At 22.8% G+C, this 16,244-nt stretch overlaps 3 protein-coding genes across 3 annotated transcripts; 2 read left to right on the forward strand and 1 right to left on the reverse strand.

Annotated features, from left to right (window-relative positions):
• Nucleotides 1–832: 832 nt before the first annotated feature.
• OCT59_016191 (uncharacterized protein) lies at nucleotides 833–2,942 on the reverse strand (the record flags this gene model as incomplete). The annotated part of the gene is made up of 9 exons (XM_066132309.1): nucleotides 833–855; nucleotides 942–1,073; nucleotides 1,154–1,279; nucleotides 1,359–1,685; nucleotides 2,130–2,241; nucleotides 2,318–2,471; nucleotides 2,587–2,597; nucleotides 2,668–2,703; nucleotides 2,940–2,942. The coding sequence occupies 9 exons, from the start codon at nucleotides 2,940–2,942 to the stop codon at nucleotides 833–835; spliced, it is 924 nt and encodes a 307-aa protein (XP_066003305.1).
• A 10,267-nt stretch (nucleotides 2,943–13,209) lies between these two features.
• Nucleotides 13,210–14,672, forward strand: OCT59_016192 (uncharacterized protein; the record flags this gene model as incomplete). The annotated part of the gene is made up of 3 exons (XM_066132310.1): nucleotides 13,210–13,768; nucleotides 13,836–13,912; nucleotides 14,349–14,672. The coding sequence occupies 3 exons, from the start codon at nucleotides 13,210–13,212 to the stop codon at nucleotides 14,670–14,672; spliced, it is 960 nt and encodes a 319-aa protein (XP_066003306.1).
• Nucleotides 14,673–14,964: 292 nt separating this feature from the next.
• OCT59_016193 (uncharacterized protein) lies at nucleotides 14,965–15,516 on the forward strand (the record flags this gene model as incomplete). Its single annotated transcript, XM_066132311.1, has 2 exons — nucleotides 14,965–15,013; nucleotides 15,080–15,516. The coding sequence occupies 2 exons, from the start codon at nucleotides 14,965–14,967 to the stop codon at nucleotides 15,514–15,516; spliced, it is 486 nt and encodes a 161-aa protein (XP_066003307.1).
• Between the last annotated feature and the right edge of the window lie 728 nt (nucleotides 15,517–16,244).

Genomic DNA, 16,244 nt, shown 5'->3' on the forward strand with positions numbered 1-16,244 from the left:
GATGATGACAAGAATTAGGATCGTCTCCAATGGGAGTTTATCCTGCTTATTTGGCTGTCTGGCTTCACATAAAATAAATAAATAAATAAATAAATCACCTAATCATTACTTAGTGAAATGAGTCCGATAAGCCCATATGTTACTTCATACAATATATGACATCAATTATAACATATACACGTTAATTTTCAGTAAGATGTATACAAATTGTATATAGACATCATGATCATTTCTTATATTTTAATAGTTTTGTTTGTTTTATTCATGCTTTTATTCATTTATTTATTCATTTGTTTATTGTTTGCTCATTTATTTATTTATTTATTTATTCATTAATTTGTTTTGTTTATTATTAAAATTTTTTTAATTTTTTACACGTAAAAAAAATAGTATTAAGAATACTAATTAAAAAAATAAATATTGAAAAAATAAAGTATCGGAAAAATTAAAAATCACATGATATGAGGTGGGTCAGGGTCGCCAAATAATAATAGCCTTATACTTATTATTTTGATAATTTATATCTCATAATTGGAAAAGTTATAAAAAGATTTATTTAAATTACAAACTAAGAAACTTGTAAAATATTTACTACTCTAGTCTTAGTGTTTAAATAATTCTAATAAAAAAAGTGAAAAGATAAAAAAAAAAATGGAATTATTTAAATTACAAACTAAGAAACTTGTAAAACAATTTACTACTCTAGCCTTAGTGTTTAAATAAATCTAAAAAGAATAAAATAAAGAACAATTTCTGTTGAAATCAGAAATCGTAATATCACATATCACTTAAAAAAAACTATAATTTTTTTTTAAGAACAAACAATAATTAGTTAATTTTCATCTGTTTTAATATCTAAATAATTAAATATTAAATAAAATTAATTTTACATAAATAATTTGCAAGATTAACTCTTTTATATATCATAGTACTGTACATACCTAATGACCTCAAATCCTTAATTATATAATCACTCAAATCTTCACTTAAAAGCATTTCATTTGCTTTTACACTAGTAGCTTGTGAATCTTCACTTTCAAGAATTTCATTCAACTTTTTACTAGTATTCTCATCTGTTTTAATAATTAAATAAATTAATTAATTTCATATAAATAATTTGCAAGATTAATTTTTTATATATTATAATACATACCTAATGACCCCAAATCCTTAATTATATAATCATTCAAATCTTCACTTACTAGCATTTCATTTGCATTTACACTAGCTTGTGAATCACTTTCAAGAATTTCATTCAATTTTTTACTAGTATTCTCATCTGTTTTAATAATTAAATGAATTAATTAATTTCATATAAATAATTTGCAAGATTAATTTTTATATATTATAGTATATACCTAATGACCTCAAATCATTAATCACACAATAATTCAAATCTGAATGACTTGCACGATATGCTTGTGAATTTTCACTTTCAAGAATTTCATTCAATTTTTTACTAGTAAAATCAAGTAAGCGACTTGTATAACATGCTTTAGGGTGAGATTTAGTAGCAAGATTGTTATGCCCAATTGGTGCATTTATAAATTCCATAATGTTGCTTTTTAATTCATCACTGAATTTATTACTACCAGGATAGTAAATCCAATTCTCAATAACAACTTTCACTTCTGATGCAGATGGCCTGTTTAATGGATCTTCATTCCAACATTTTTTCATTAAATCTACATAACATTGTGGAGTATTTTCAATAATTTCAGGTCGTTCACCTTTACAAATACCTAAACTAAGTTGAATATCATGTGCTCTATCATTAAATGGTGGTGCTCCGGATGTAAGTTCCCACATAATCATAGAAAAACTATATATATCACTAGCTGGAGTATAAGATTTGCCTCTTAAAACTTCAGGAGCCATAAATGGCATAACACCATAAATATCATACTTTTTCAAAAACGATTTTACAGGTTGACATAATCCTAAATCACTAATATAAATTTTATCTTTACCATACTTATTACGATTTAAAATATTACCATCATGAAAATCACAATGAATAAGATTTTTTCCATGTATATTACTAAGTCCAGAAATAATTTCGTACAACATATATAATTTTTGATTCCAATTATTTTTGACTATTCTTGCTAAATTTTCTCTTAAATTACCTTTATTTGCATACTTTATTACTACCATATATTTCGAAGTATTTGGATCTTTTGTGAATCCATAAAATTCTATAATATCACTTGAAGCTAAAACACTTGCATGATATTCCCACTATAAAAATAATAATTATTATTAATATAAATAAATTTTAATTTAAATTAAAATAGAAAATAATATACTATCATACTTCTTCTAAAAATTCATTTAAATTTTCATTTAAATTCTTGGGACATTTAAGAATTACTACTTCACCTTCTTCATCATCCTCATCATCTTCATCCTCTTCATTTTCTTCAACCTCTTCATCTTCTTTATCTCCATTATTCTTTAACCAAATAGCTCTGTATATAGTACCAAATCCTCCTTCATTAAGATATTCAACATTTTTAAATTTGTTATAAGGAATCCATTTTAATACATTTTTAAGAATAAAATCATCTATAATTGCATTTTCACTTTTTCCAAATCTAAAAATTTAACAGTTAAAATTATATTATAACTTGTATTATAATTTACACTAAAATAATTATTACTTACTCTAAAATTCAAATAAGAATTTAATGTAATATAATTCTTAGTTTTTGGATAAAAATATATAATAATCTATAATTTACAACTTACCAACTAAAGTAACAGATATTTTAAATGAAAGAATTAAATTAAAAAATAAATATTATATAAAATATATAACAATAGAGATACTTACAAGCTAGATCATAAATAATTTTTTAAATAAAGAAATTAGATAGTTTAAATTATATGTAAATATTATAACAATAAGTAATAATAGAATTAAATAAATAACTTACCATCTATGAAATAAATTAAGAAATTAGATAGTTTAAATTATATGTAAATATTATAACAATAAGAAATAATAGAATTAAATAAATAACTTACGCCCTAAATAAAGAAATTAGATAGTTTAAATTATATGTAAATATTATAACAATAAGTAATAATAGAATTAAATAAATAACTTACGCCCTAAATAAAGAAATTAGATAGTTTAAATTATATGTAAATATTATAACAATAAGTAATAATAGAATTAAATAAATAACTTACGCCCTAAATAAAGAAATTAGATAGTTTAAATTATATGTAAATATTATAACAATAAGTAATAATAGAATTAAATAAATAACTTACGCCCTAAATAAAGAAATTAGATAGTTTAAATTATATGTAAATATTATAACAATAAGTAATAATAGAATTAAATAAATAACTTACTCGCTATATTATTTAATAATTTTTTAAATAAAGAAATTAGATAGTTTAAATTATATGTAAATATTATAACAATAAGTAATAATAGAATTAAATAAATAACTTACCAACTATTAAATAAATTAAGAAATTAGATAGTTTAAATTATATGTAAATATTATAACCATAAGTAATAATAGAATTAAATAAATAACTTACCATCTATGAAATAATTTTTTAAATAAAGAAATTAGATAGTTTAAATTATATGTAAATATTATAACAATAAGTAATAATAGAATTAAATAAATAACTTACGCCCTAAATAAAGAAATTAGATAGTTTAAATTATATGTAAATATTATAACAATAAGTAATAATAGAATTAAATAAATAACTTACGCCCTAAATAAAGAAATTAGATAGTTTAAATTATATGTAAATATTATAACAATAAGTAATAATAGAATTAAATAAATAACTTACCAACTATTGAATAAATAAAGAAATTAGATAGTTTAAATTATATGTAAATATTATAACAATAAGTAATAATAGAATTAAATAAATAACTTATAACTTACGATCTATTAAATAAATAAAGAAATTAGATAGTTTAAATTATATGTAAATATTATAACAATAAGTAATAATAGAATTAAATAAATAACTTACGCCCTAAATAAAGAAATTAGATAGTTTAAATTATATGTAAATATTATAACAATAAGTAATAATAGAATTAAATAAATAACTTACCAACTATTGAATAAATAAAGAAATTAGATAGTTTAAATTATATGTAAATATTATAACAATAAGTAATAATAGAATTAAATAAATAACTTATAACTTACGATCTATTAAATAAATAAAGAAATTAGATAGTTTAAATTATATGTAAATATTATAACAATAAGTAATAATAGAATTAAATAAATAACTTACGCCCTAAATAAAGAAATTAGATAGTTTAAATTATATGTAAATATTATAACAATAAGTAATAATAGAATTAAATAAATAACTTACGCCCTAAATAAAGAAATTAGATAGTTTAAATTATATGTAAATATTACAACAATAAGTAATAATAGAATTAAATAAATAACTTACGCCCTAAATAAAGAAATTAGATAGTTTAAATTATATGTAAATATTATAACAATAAGTAATAATAGAATTAAATAAATAACTTACTCCCTAAATAAAGAAATTAGATAGTTTAAATTATATGTAAATATTATAACAATAAGTAATAATAGAATTAAATAAATAACTTACCAACTATTAAATAAATTAAGAAATTAGATAGTTTAAATTATATGTAAATATTATAACAATAAGTAATAATAGAATTAAATAAATAACTTACCAACTATTGAATAAATAAAGAAATTAGATAGTTTAAATTATATGTAAATATTATAACAATAAGTAATAATAGAATTAAATAAATAACTTATAACTTACGATCTATTAAATAAATAAAGAAATTAGATAGTTTAAATTATATGTAAATATTATAACAATAAGTAATAATAGAATTAAATAAATAACCTACAATCTATTAAATAAATAAAGAAATTAGATAGTTTAAATTATATGTAAATATTATAACAATAAGTAATAATAGAATTAAATAAATAACTTACCATCTATGAAATAATTTTTTAAATAAAGAAATTAGATAGTTTAAATTATATGTAAATATTATAACAATAAGTAATAATAGAATTAAATAAATAACTTACAAACTATTAAATAAATAAAGAAATTAGATGGTTAAATTATATGTAAATATTATAACAATAAGTAATAATAGAATTAAATAAATAACTTACAAACTATTAAATAAATAAAGAAATTAGATGGTTAAATTATATGTAAATATTATAACAATAAGAAATAATAGAATTAAATAAATAACTTATAACTTACGATCTATTAAAGAAATTAGATAGTTTAAATTATATGTAAATATTATAACAATAAGTAATAATAGAATTAAATAAATAACTTACCATCTATGAAATAATTTTTCAAACAAATAAAGAAATTAGTTGGATTGAACTGTACAAATAATATAAATATAGATATCATATAACTTACACCCTGTAGTATTATTAATTATTAATTAGTTAAATATAAAGATAATATAAAAGTAATTATTGTAAATTATATATATATTACTTACAATCTAGTTATTTAAATTAAGAATATAATTAGTTGAATTATATAAAATATTAAATATGAATTGTTTATAAATAAAAACTTAATATTTCAGCTTGTTTGATATACCTTCAATATTTTGGTCCATTTGTTGGTCCATTACTATATCAAAATTATATCTAATTGGAAAAGATAAAGTAAATATTTTTTTTTCTTTTTTTTTATTATTGAGCGCCTTTATTAGTATAAATAAATATGGTAACAATATTTATGCAAAATACATTATGTGCAAAAACGGTGATCACAAGTACAAGCATTGCATCATTGCGTATATGACAAACAAATGTAACTGGTTAATCATTTCATCTTAGGTAGCTATTAAGCACCAATGAAATGATTATCATTCATTTTTATATAGTTTGCTTATTTTTATTTTTATTTTTATTGTATTATTTTATTATAGCACCAAAACAAAAAAAAATAAATTATAAATAGTTTATAATGTTAGATATTAAAATAAAAAATTTAATTTATGATTTGTTAACCTTAAGATGCATCTATGTAATAAAACAACAATCTGATGTTTCCCACTATAAAATTTTTGAAATAAAATATAAAGTTATAAAAAAAAAGCACTCCAGTTAAAGTGCGTGGTTATGGTGTTATATTTGAATTTCAGCCACCTCCTTTTTACAAATATAAAATCGTGTTTCCTAATGGCTAAATTTTTGCAATTTTCAAATTTTGTCCTACATTACACTTATCATTTTACGTTAAAATTATGAATTGTTATATTTTTCAAAATTTTAATTAATAAATGCTTGACAATTCAGGCTAAAATTAAGTCATATAGGTGAAAATTTTTGGGTAATGCTGGGGTCATACCCCATACGATCAACTGGTACTTATATTTATATTTTTTTTTGGGTGAAAATTGTGGGATAAGAAATAATGCTAGAGGCTGTGAATCCCTGATAATTGATTACTAATGCTAATATTTTTTTATCATTCTAAACAATAATGATCAAAACAATCAAATTCCTTGTATATGTGAATATTCACATACATATGACCAATAATATTGGCAAAACTAATTAATTTGCAGATGAAAAATAACTTTATCAACAGTAACTATTGCCAATTTCATGTGATTATCATTTTTTATTTGTTTTGTTTGTTGTTTACATTACAAATGCAATAAATAATAGTTTTTTTTATACTAAACAATAATATTTAAACAATTAAATTTCTTGTATAGTATGTGAATATTTACATATGTATATTAGTAAAACCAACTAGGAAACAGAACATATGCGCCAATTCATGAAATTGGCCAAATTTAAAATTTTCATAAAAATTTAGCTATTTGACAGGAATTATGTTTCACAAACATGTTCATATGATCCAGTTTTATCAGAAAATAAAAAAAAAATTTTAAACTATATTCAAAACCAACAATAATAACTACTTCTTTTCTCAATTACTTTTCAATTACTTTTCAATCACTTTTTCGTTAAATAAACTAAAAAAGTTTGTAAGCATATACAGTGGTTATTTCTTAACCAGCAATAAAAGAAAAAAATTAATACTTTCTATTCATAGGAATAAATTATTTTTTTTTTATTTTTAACTTTAGTTCTTTTTTTTTCTTTGTAGAAATATGTATAAATATAAGTGTAAGTTTAGATATAGGATTTTTGAAGAGTTTTTCTTTTTTTAAATAAGCTAATTTTATACTACTTATCTTTCATCTTTTTTAAGATTTTTTTATTAGTTTTATTCCATTGATGTCTTAAATAGCAAGTAAAATCTTTTAAATAAAGTGAAAGGAATTCAAGACTCTTTTATAAAACATTATTTGGTAAGAAATACAATTTTTGAAAATTTTTATGACGAATTTTATGCCAGTGACTTAATCGTTAATTACTCAGTATACATGCATGCTAAACGAATGATTTTATATTTATTTAAAAGGTCGGAACTTGCTTTATCTTATAATCAAAGATTATTCAGATTGGATCATTACATATGGAAATATTAACAATTAAATTCAAAAATTGGAAATAAGTGTATTGGATGTATTTATTCGGCAACTAGTGATTCGAATTTTACGATTTTGGGTTCATTAGATAGATCTTGACATCCTCTTTCAAATAGATATAAATCCATTCGTCTAGCTTATATATACGTTAAGTTATTTGCATTTTTGTCACAAGAATTTTGTTCTGATTTTTAATTTTTATATTAAAACTAGAATATGTGATTTGCCGGGGGACTTCATCCCCCAAATATAGCATTTATAATTAAAAAAATTCTTTGATATAAATAAATTGAATTGTGTGTAAAATATTACTGAATAATAAAATTTTATTATAATTAGACCCTATAAAAAATCATGTTTTTAATAATGTTTTATCCAATTTTTTTTTAAAAATAATGTTTCTAATCTATATAGGGATACGAAAAAATGCACAATTCCATATCACAAAAATGCATCATTTGCATGATTTGACCATAATTTATGCTAAATTTATATTGATTTGATCACAGAAATTATGTAATTTAAGCATAGAATTTACACGATTTGGTTAATGAATTTACTGCTTAAATTACAATTATTAATATTAGTTGCATTATATGAATTTGATTTTAATAATATTTTATTAAATTATTAAATCAAATATAAAAATAAAAAAAAATCCCTAGTATCATGTGATTATAATTAGCCAATGATATAAATTAATTCTTATGATTTAAAATAGTGACATAAGTTGTAATAAGTGTTTTAAAGTTAATACAGCTACAAAAAAATGAAATCTTATGAAAATTAATATTCAAGTAGTTTCAACCCGCCTGAACAACTTTCAATTAATAAATGAAGTTGATTTCATTTGTCCAAAGTGGAGATATTACACTCTAAATTATAAAAACATAAAAGAGAGTTAATATAATCAAGAAAAATGCAATTTTCTTTAAGCACTACACCTACATTCATGAAAATTAATATTCAAGTGGTTTCAACTCACCTGAACAATTTTCAATTAATAAATGAAGTTGATTTCATTTGTCCAAAGTGAAGATATTACGCTCTAAATTAAAAAAAACAGAAAAGAGAGTTAATATCATCAAGAAAAATGCAATTTTCTTTAAGCACTACACCTACATTCATGAAAATTAATATTCAAGTGCTTTTAACCTGCCTGAACAACTTTCAATTGATAAATAAAGTTGATTTCATTTGTCCAAAGTGGAGATATTACGCTCTAAATTAAAAAAATAGAAAGAGAGTTAATATCATCAAGAAAAATGCAATCTTCTCCAAGCACTACACCTACATTCATGAAAATTAATATTCAAGTAGAATCAACCCGCCTAAACAACTTTCAATTAATAAATAAAGTTGATTTCATTTGTCCAAAGTGGAGATTATAGTGTATTTGGAAAAGAAGTTTAATTTAAAAAGTTTTATATAAAAAAAATGTAATATAAAAATTAAGAACTGAGTTGACAAAAATTTGAAATAACATGAATTGTAAATTAATTCCTTCATTAATTATAAGTCAAGTAGTTTAAAAATAAAAATAGTAAGAAAAAATATTTTTTATGAAATATCACATTATTTTCTAAAAGAAATACACTTATAAATTTAATTTGTAATTATGTAATATCCAAATATTTAATCTTACAAATAGAAAAAATTGTAAAAAAAATTTATGATGTTTTATAAAAAAAGAAAAAATTTTAAATTTTTGAAAAAAAATTTCGTCTAACACTTTTTTAATTGATTATCACAAGATCTGCATGATCATCTACACGTTTTTAATTTTTTTAACGAAAAAGAAATATATTTGAAACTTTATTTATTTCTTTGAAAATCAATAATGATCAACAAAATTAAATACAAATATAAAACTTATTGTTTGATGCCGCAAGTTAATATGTAGTAAAAGTGGCACAAAAATGAATATTTTGTAATTTTATTCTAATGATATCAAAGAAGCAATATTGTAATAGCTATAGCAATTTTTTTTTTTTTTTTACTGGTTAAACAAAAAAAACTTTATTATTAATATTTTTGGAAATTTATATAAGACAAATCTTATATGAGTATGCAGAAATAACGTGTAAGGTTAACCTAAGAGGTGATAGGGAAAAATATCTCAAAGATAACTACAAGGTAACTACTTCTATCGGCGAGTTGGCAGAAGGTGTATTTACTGTATATCTAATTTTTATCTTACTGCCATCTCCTTTTTCTGACATCAAGGGCGGAATCTAATCTATTGATATCCTATTGATATCTGATTGTTAATATTTCATCGTAATATTTTAATATAATTTCAATAGTGATAATTTTTATTGTAAGCCACTTTTTAATAGAACACAATTTATGAATTTGAATGATTAATACTATTGAATCAATTTCCCCACAATAACTCTTAATAAAAATCGTATACATATAAACAATACAAATAAAGAAAATAAATAATATATAAAAATATAAACAATAATAAAATAAATAGATATAATAATACTTCATATGTAAATATAATCAATATCTTCTATTAAGTTAAACTGATGTACACAAATCAGTGGTTGTATATCGGCATAAATCGGCACGCAACATCGGCAAACAAATGTATAATCATGTATTCTTCCAAAGAAATTTTCCTAATTCTTCGGAATTCTACACAATCCGAAGAAAAAATTTTTACCCCTGAGAATCACCATTTTTGGATTAAGTTCGTGATGCATATGTAGAAAACTAAGTACCTGCATTATAATAAATCTATCAGATTTCAGTATATAGTATAAAAAATAAAACAACGATAAATCTAACATTAAAGATTTATCTGATTTTCTTTTAAAGTTCTATTTTACAAAATTCCTAATAGCTAATAACCGAAAAATGTCCCTTTTTTAGCATTTATAACACGTTAAAATGACAAATTTTCAACCCGTTTCTTACAAAAATTCTCACAATTCCGTCATAATAACGAAATGACAATATTCTATAACATGTTAACAAATTTGTATCGTGTGGGGCGAACTGAAAGAGTTTCGAATTTTGGAAATTCTAGTTCCGAATTTCACAGTTTTTTCTTGTAGTTCCTTTTTATGCAGGATATAAAATAATAAATTTAATAACTAACAAAAGGTTTAATGCGAAAAATTTATTCAATTTTGAAAAATGATAGTGTTTATTAGTTATTAAGTCACGGGTTCAATCCAAAAATGGTGATTCTCAGGGGTAAAATATTTTTTCTTCGGATTGTGTAGAATTCCGAAGAATTAGGAAAATTTCTTCGGAAGAATACATGATTATCACAAATGTACTGAAATCATACCGAATCATCATACAACATCATGCGCAAGATTTCACCCAACCAAATTATTTGTAAATTTCCTTCAGTATTTTGAATAATTTTAATAATTAATTTTGGTAATAAAATATTTATCAAATTTATATTATTTTCAATTGTTAAATCTAAATAATTAATAGTTGTTGAATGTTTCATAATTGCTTGATAAATTAATATATCATCATCTTCTATCATATAAAAAATTTTTATATATTTCACTTTTAATTGTGACAATTAATTTTGAGAGTTCAATATTTGAATTTGTATATATGATGATAAATTTTTGAATAAATTTACATATCTGAGCCAATTTATTAAAAAGTAATGGATTATCATTACTTTTACATTGTAATTCTTGAAATCCTGATTTCTGCTTCTGGATATTTATAAAATGGTTGTAAAATTCCAATAATATCCAAAAATTTAATATTTGAACATTTAATAATGAAAATCATTATAAAAATGAAAAATTTCATCATAAATATTACTTCCATTTTTAAAATAAATTCTATGTTTATTGCCCCTAATTGTATAACCAGATGTAAATCTAATTTGATTTCCCCGATTTCCTCTATTTTTTTTCAATTGCTTCTAATAAAAGTTTTTTGTTAAATTTATTTCATTGTAAATTTCCCATGATTTCATAAACTTTTTATGACAAACTATACACTTGCAAAGTTATAAGTATTATATTTACCAGGTAAGAGTTGGTTTTCAAGTTATGAAGTTTTACAGATTTCCATCGATTTTCTTTTTATGCAAAAAGTTGTCTTAAAAGTTATACTTTCGAACAAAAATATTACTTTTATTTAATTATATAAAGCTAAACAAATGCTAATTAAGTGTTTTTTTCATTTATATTTTAATAGGTTTAAGTTTTATTGAACAAACTATATATTTCACATAATTTATGCTTTAATTAGTATTATGTATATTTAAATGGTTATAACCATGTATAGTCATGTCAGATTAAGATAATTTTAAAGTATTAGGACAAGCTTTGTTTGTTCTTTCAGAATATTAAAAATTATTTAAATTAAATCACAGGAAACATAGTTATTAATTTTTAAAATTGTACTTTTTTTCTTTTTTTTTTTCGTTCGAAATTAATCACGTGATACAGTTAATTTTATTGGCCATCAATAATTTCTCACGCGTCGTAACAATAATTTTATTTGCTTTTAATGTTGATCATCACGTGAAAAATCTGAAAACCCGATTTCCTATGATAACATGATGAAAATTAGGGGTGTCGCACTAAATTGAAAACAGCGATAATAATAATTTCTTGATTCTTTTGATAAATGTAATAAAATAATATTTAAAAGTAATTTTGAATTTTTAAAAAAAATTTCTTCATTATTTATTTTTGATAATATAAACCAAGGATCTTTCCAAATTATTGGTATTACTATTCTACACCATATTCTATTAACTAATAAACATGAGAATAAAGAATTATGTTTATTCTCATATAATTTTTCAATTGTTAAAGTAAGACAATCTTGATTGAGAATTATTTTTCGTTTAAAATTTATTATTTATTATGAATTATATCGTACTTATACCATACATATATATATTAAAAGGAATAGTATTTGGATGTTATTAGGATGAGGCAATAAGCACAAATTATGACGAAACTTATAGAAACAAACAAGTGTCGTTGTTTGAGACGATCATTTCGCGATTTAATCTAAATATTCGTGATTTTTTTTATGCAATGACTAAAATGTAATTATGTAATTATGTAATTACACTATCCCGTTTCATTCTTTTTCTCATAATTTATTTTCTATATATTAAAGGTAAAGACGGAATATTCGATGTCATTAACGTTAACAATAACAATTATTACATGCAGCTATACCACCTTAAAAAAGGATGATTTTTAATTACCAACCAGTTATGATCTGCATGGATCTAGGTAGTAACAGAAAGAAAAATGAGGATCGGTTGATTAGTGATGAAGTAATATAACGATATATAACGGTAAAAGTGTATACAGTCAAACTTCGATGTACCGATATTCTATATACCGATAAATGGTCTGTACCGATAAATTTCAATTATCCCGTTTCATAATTAATAAAAAAATCTTGTTATACCGATATTATATAGAGTTTCACGATGTAACATGTAACGATACTTTTTCTTTGTCCCTTTATAGTAATTGTATAATAATATGTACCGATAATCTAAGTTACACCAGCATGTGACTAAACTTTTTTGCTTTTTAAACACTTTTTTGAAGCATGTGCCATTTTTAAAAGATGTATTTAATTAAAGAATTGATTAATCAAAAAGATACTTTTCGCGTTTTACACAAATCATGCCTCAACAAAAAAGAAGAAAAGATGTTCAAGATTTTTCTCAGACAAAGAAAAGAGTTGTGTTAACACATGCACAGAAACATCAACTCTGTTTGGACTATGAACAAACACCACGACCTACTCAAGAAGAACTTGCTGTTATATATAAAATTAAGCAAAACACCGTCTCAGATATTTTAAAAAAAAAAGACAAGTGGTTGCTTGTAGATCCTGATTCAGAAGAAGCAAACAAACAGAGAGAAAGACCACCTTGCTTTCCTCAAGTAGAAGAGGCTCTTGCGTTATGGGTAACTAATGCACTTTCTGCAGAGATTGTAATTAATGGTGATATTTTACGTGAAAAAGCAAAAATTTTTGCAAGGGGGTTTGAAATTGATAATTTTGTGGCTTCTACTGGATGGATAGATAAATTTAAACAGCGTCACCATTTAAAGGAATATGTTAAATGGGGTGAAGCAAAAAGTGCACCGCTAGAAACGTTAGAAGAAGAAAGAAGAAAATTACGCGAAATTATTAAAAATTATGATTTGAATGATGTTTTTAATTGTGATGAAACAGGTAATCATTATAAATTTCGCCAAAAAATAACAAAATAATATCTAATATTTTATTTTATTTATTATAGGATTATACTGGGACCTTGAACCTTCAAAAACGTTAGCAAAAGGTCCACTTTCTGGAAAAAAAAAATCCAAAAAGCGGGTAACTCTCCTCCTTACATGCAATGCAACTGGAACTGAAAAATTAAAGCCACTCTTTATACATGCATATCAAAATCCACGAATATTAAATGGAAAAAAAAGGAGGAATTACCAGTTAATTATTATTGGAACTCAACCGCCTGGATGCAAGTTTCAATATGGAATGATTATCTTATGAAGTTGGATACACAAATGCGGTTGCAGCATCGCAACATTCTTTTACTTGTTGACAATGCTCCAGTACATATAATAAATGAAAATACAAATTTAACAAATGTGGCTGTGCATTATTTGCCACCAAATACTACAGCTCATTTACAGCCTTGCGATGCAGGAATAATTAATTCATTTAAGGTAAATAATACTTCTTATTAATTTGCAAATAAAATATATTTTGCAAAGTAAATTCTAATTTTATCAATTTTTTAATAATTTAGACGCAGTATCGAAAATTACTTGTTAGAAACAGAGTTGAAGCATATGAAATTTCACAAGAATTAAATAAGGCAGTCATTCTTTTAAACATCTATGATGCTATTAATTTTAGTAAAGATGCATGGAATGCTGTAAGTCAACAGACAATTTTTCACTGTTGGCAGCATACAAAAATTCTTCCACTGGGTGATTTGGATGAAACAGATAACGAAATTGGTGGTTATGATGAACAAGTAATTCGTGATAAATTGGCATTGCAAGATCTAATTTATGAGCTCCCGTTTAATGATCTTATCATATGGGCGGATGAGAAAAATTGGGCCTAATTTTATGTCACCATATTCTTTTGTGTGTAACATAGATCATAGGATCTGGTGGCTTAGCGAATTATTGTAAATCACAAAATAGGGTGTTTTCGGGACTTTAAAAACGATTTTGAATATTAACGATACTAAGCAACCCATCAACTATATAAGGAACCCATCAGTAAATTTTATAGTAAGCAACTGAGTTTAATATCATGTTACTTTAGCCTAAAAAAGACCTTTTTTTTATTATAAACTACGTTAACTAATTTTTTTGGGTTAATTATTTCTTTTTTTAAAAAAAAATAAAAATATGTTAACAATGTTGACTCTAAATAATACGCCTTGCAACATGTTGGAATGTAAAATGTGTGAACAGATTTATAAATGACATTCAAGCTTAGCTAAACATGAAAAATTCATTAAAGATGCTAATACTATAAAGCCAACAATATATGATTTGCCTGAAGGAGCAATTGAAGAGACGCGAAAAATGATAGTTTATCATATAAAAGAAAGACTGAAACAGCATTCAAGACATGCTGGAAATGTTCACATTATGGTTAATTGCACGGAGAGTCAGTTTTTTGGTGTTTTCAAGGGGTATATACATAATTATTATCCAAGAACGGGAAATTATAAATGTATATTTAAAGGCGTTGATACTTACTCTACTTTATCACTTATATTGAGAGATGACAATTGGGGTGCTAAATATTTTTCACAGCATCAGAAAACATTTGTTTTATCATACCAACTACCATCAAATCCAAATGATCCTGATCCTCTTCGAGAACCAGATCCTCTTCAAGAATTCGATCCTCTTCAAGAGCCAGATCCTCTTCAAGAACTCGATCCTCTTTAAGATCAAACTAAAAAAAGACGGATTCACAAACCAAAACCTGTACAAATTATTATTGGATGGAGAAAAAAAATAAAATCAGACGTGCATAATATTAATTATTCATCAGGATTTATTTTCATAAATTTTACAGTTTCACGTATGAGAATTGTTAGATGAACATGGGAAAGGGTGATGATAATAAAAATTTATAAGATAAAATAAATAGAAAAAAAATTAAATTTATTTTGTAAACATAATATTATTGTACATATATAAATAAAATTATATTAAAAATTAAGTTTTTACGGCTTTGCTTTTTAAAAAATTATTTTTCATATAAATACTTTTTCTACAAATTTTAATTTTACATAATTATTTAAATAAACATTAAGTTTTAAATTGATGATTTTTTTCGTGCCTTTATATACAAAGACGTTTTGGTTTTGGAACTAAATCAATTTCATCGCAGTTATTAAAATATAAAGTTCTATTTTCATATTCAAGAATATCTATAATTGCAGACTTTCTTCCTTTTCTCCCACCACCATCTTTTGTTGTTTTTCTAAAGAAATGAGAAACTTGTTGGTGATTCTTTTTTTCTACAGCTGAACAAGAAAATGCAGCCAAACCAAATTGACGATGAATATGCATCATTTCTGGAATATGATACATTAGTACATGCATGTATGGCGTGATATCACTTGCTTGATAAAAGCTAGAATCTAAAAATTGGTGTAGCCATTCACGTG

Source organism: Rhizophagus irregularis, chromosome 24 (genome assembly GCF_026210795.1).
Source record: "Rhizophagus irregularis chromosome 24, complete sequence".
In the NCBI taxonomy this organism is placed as follows: Eukaryota; Fungi; Glomeromycota; class Glomeromycetes; order Glomerales; family Glomeraceae; genus Rhizophagus; species Rhizophagus irregularis.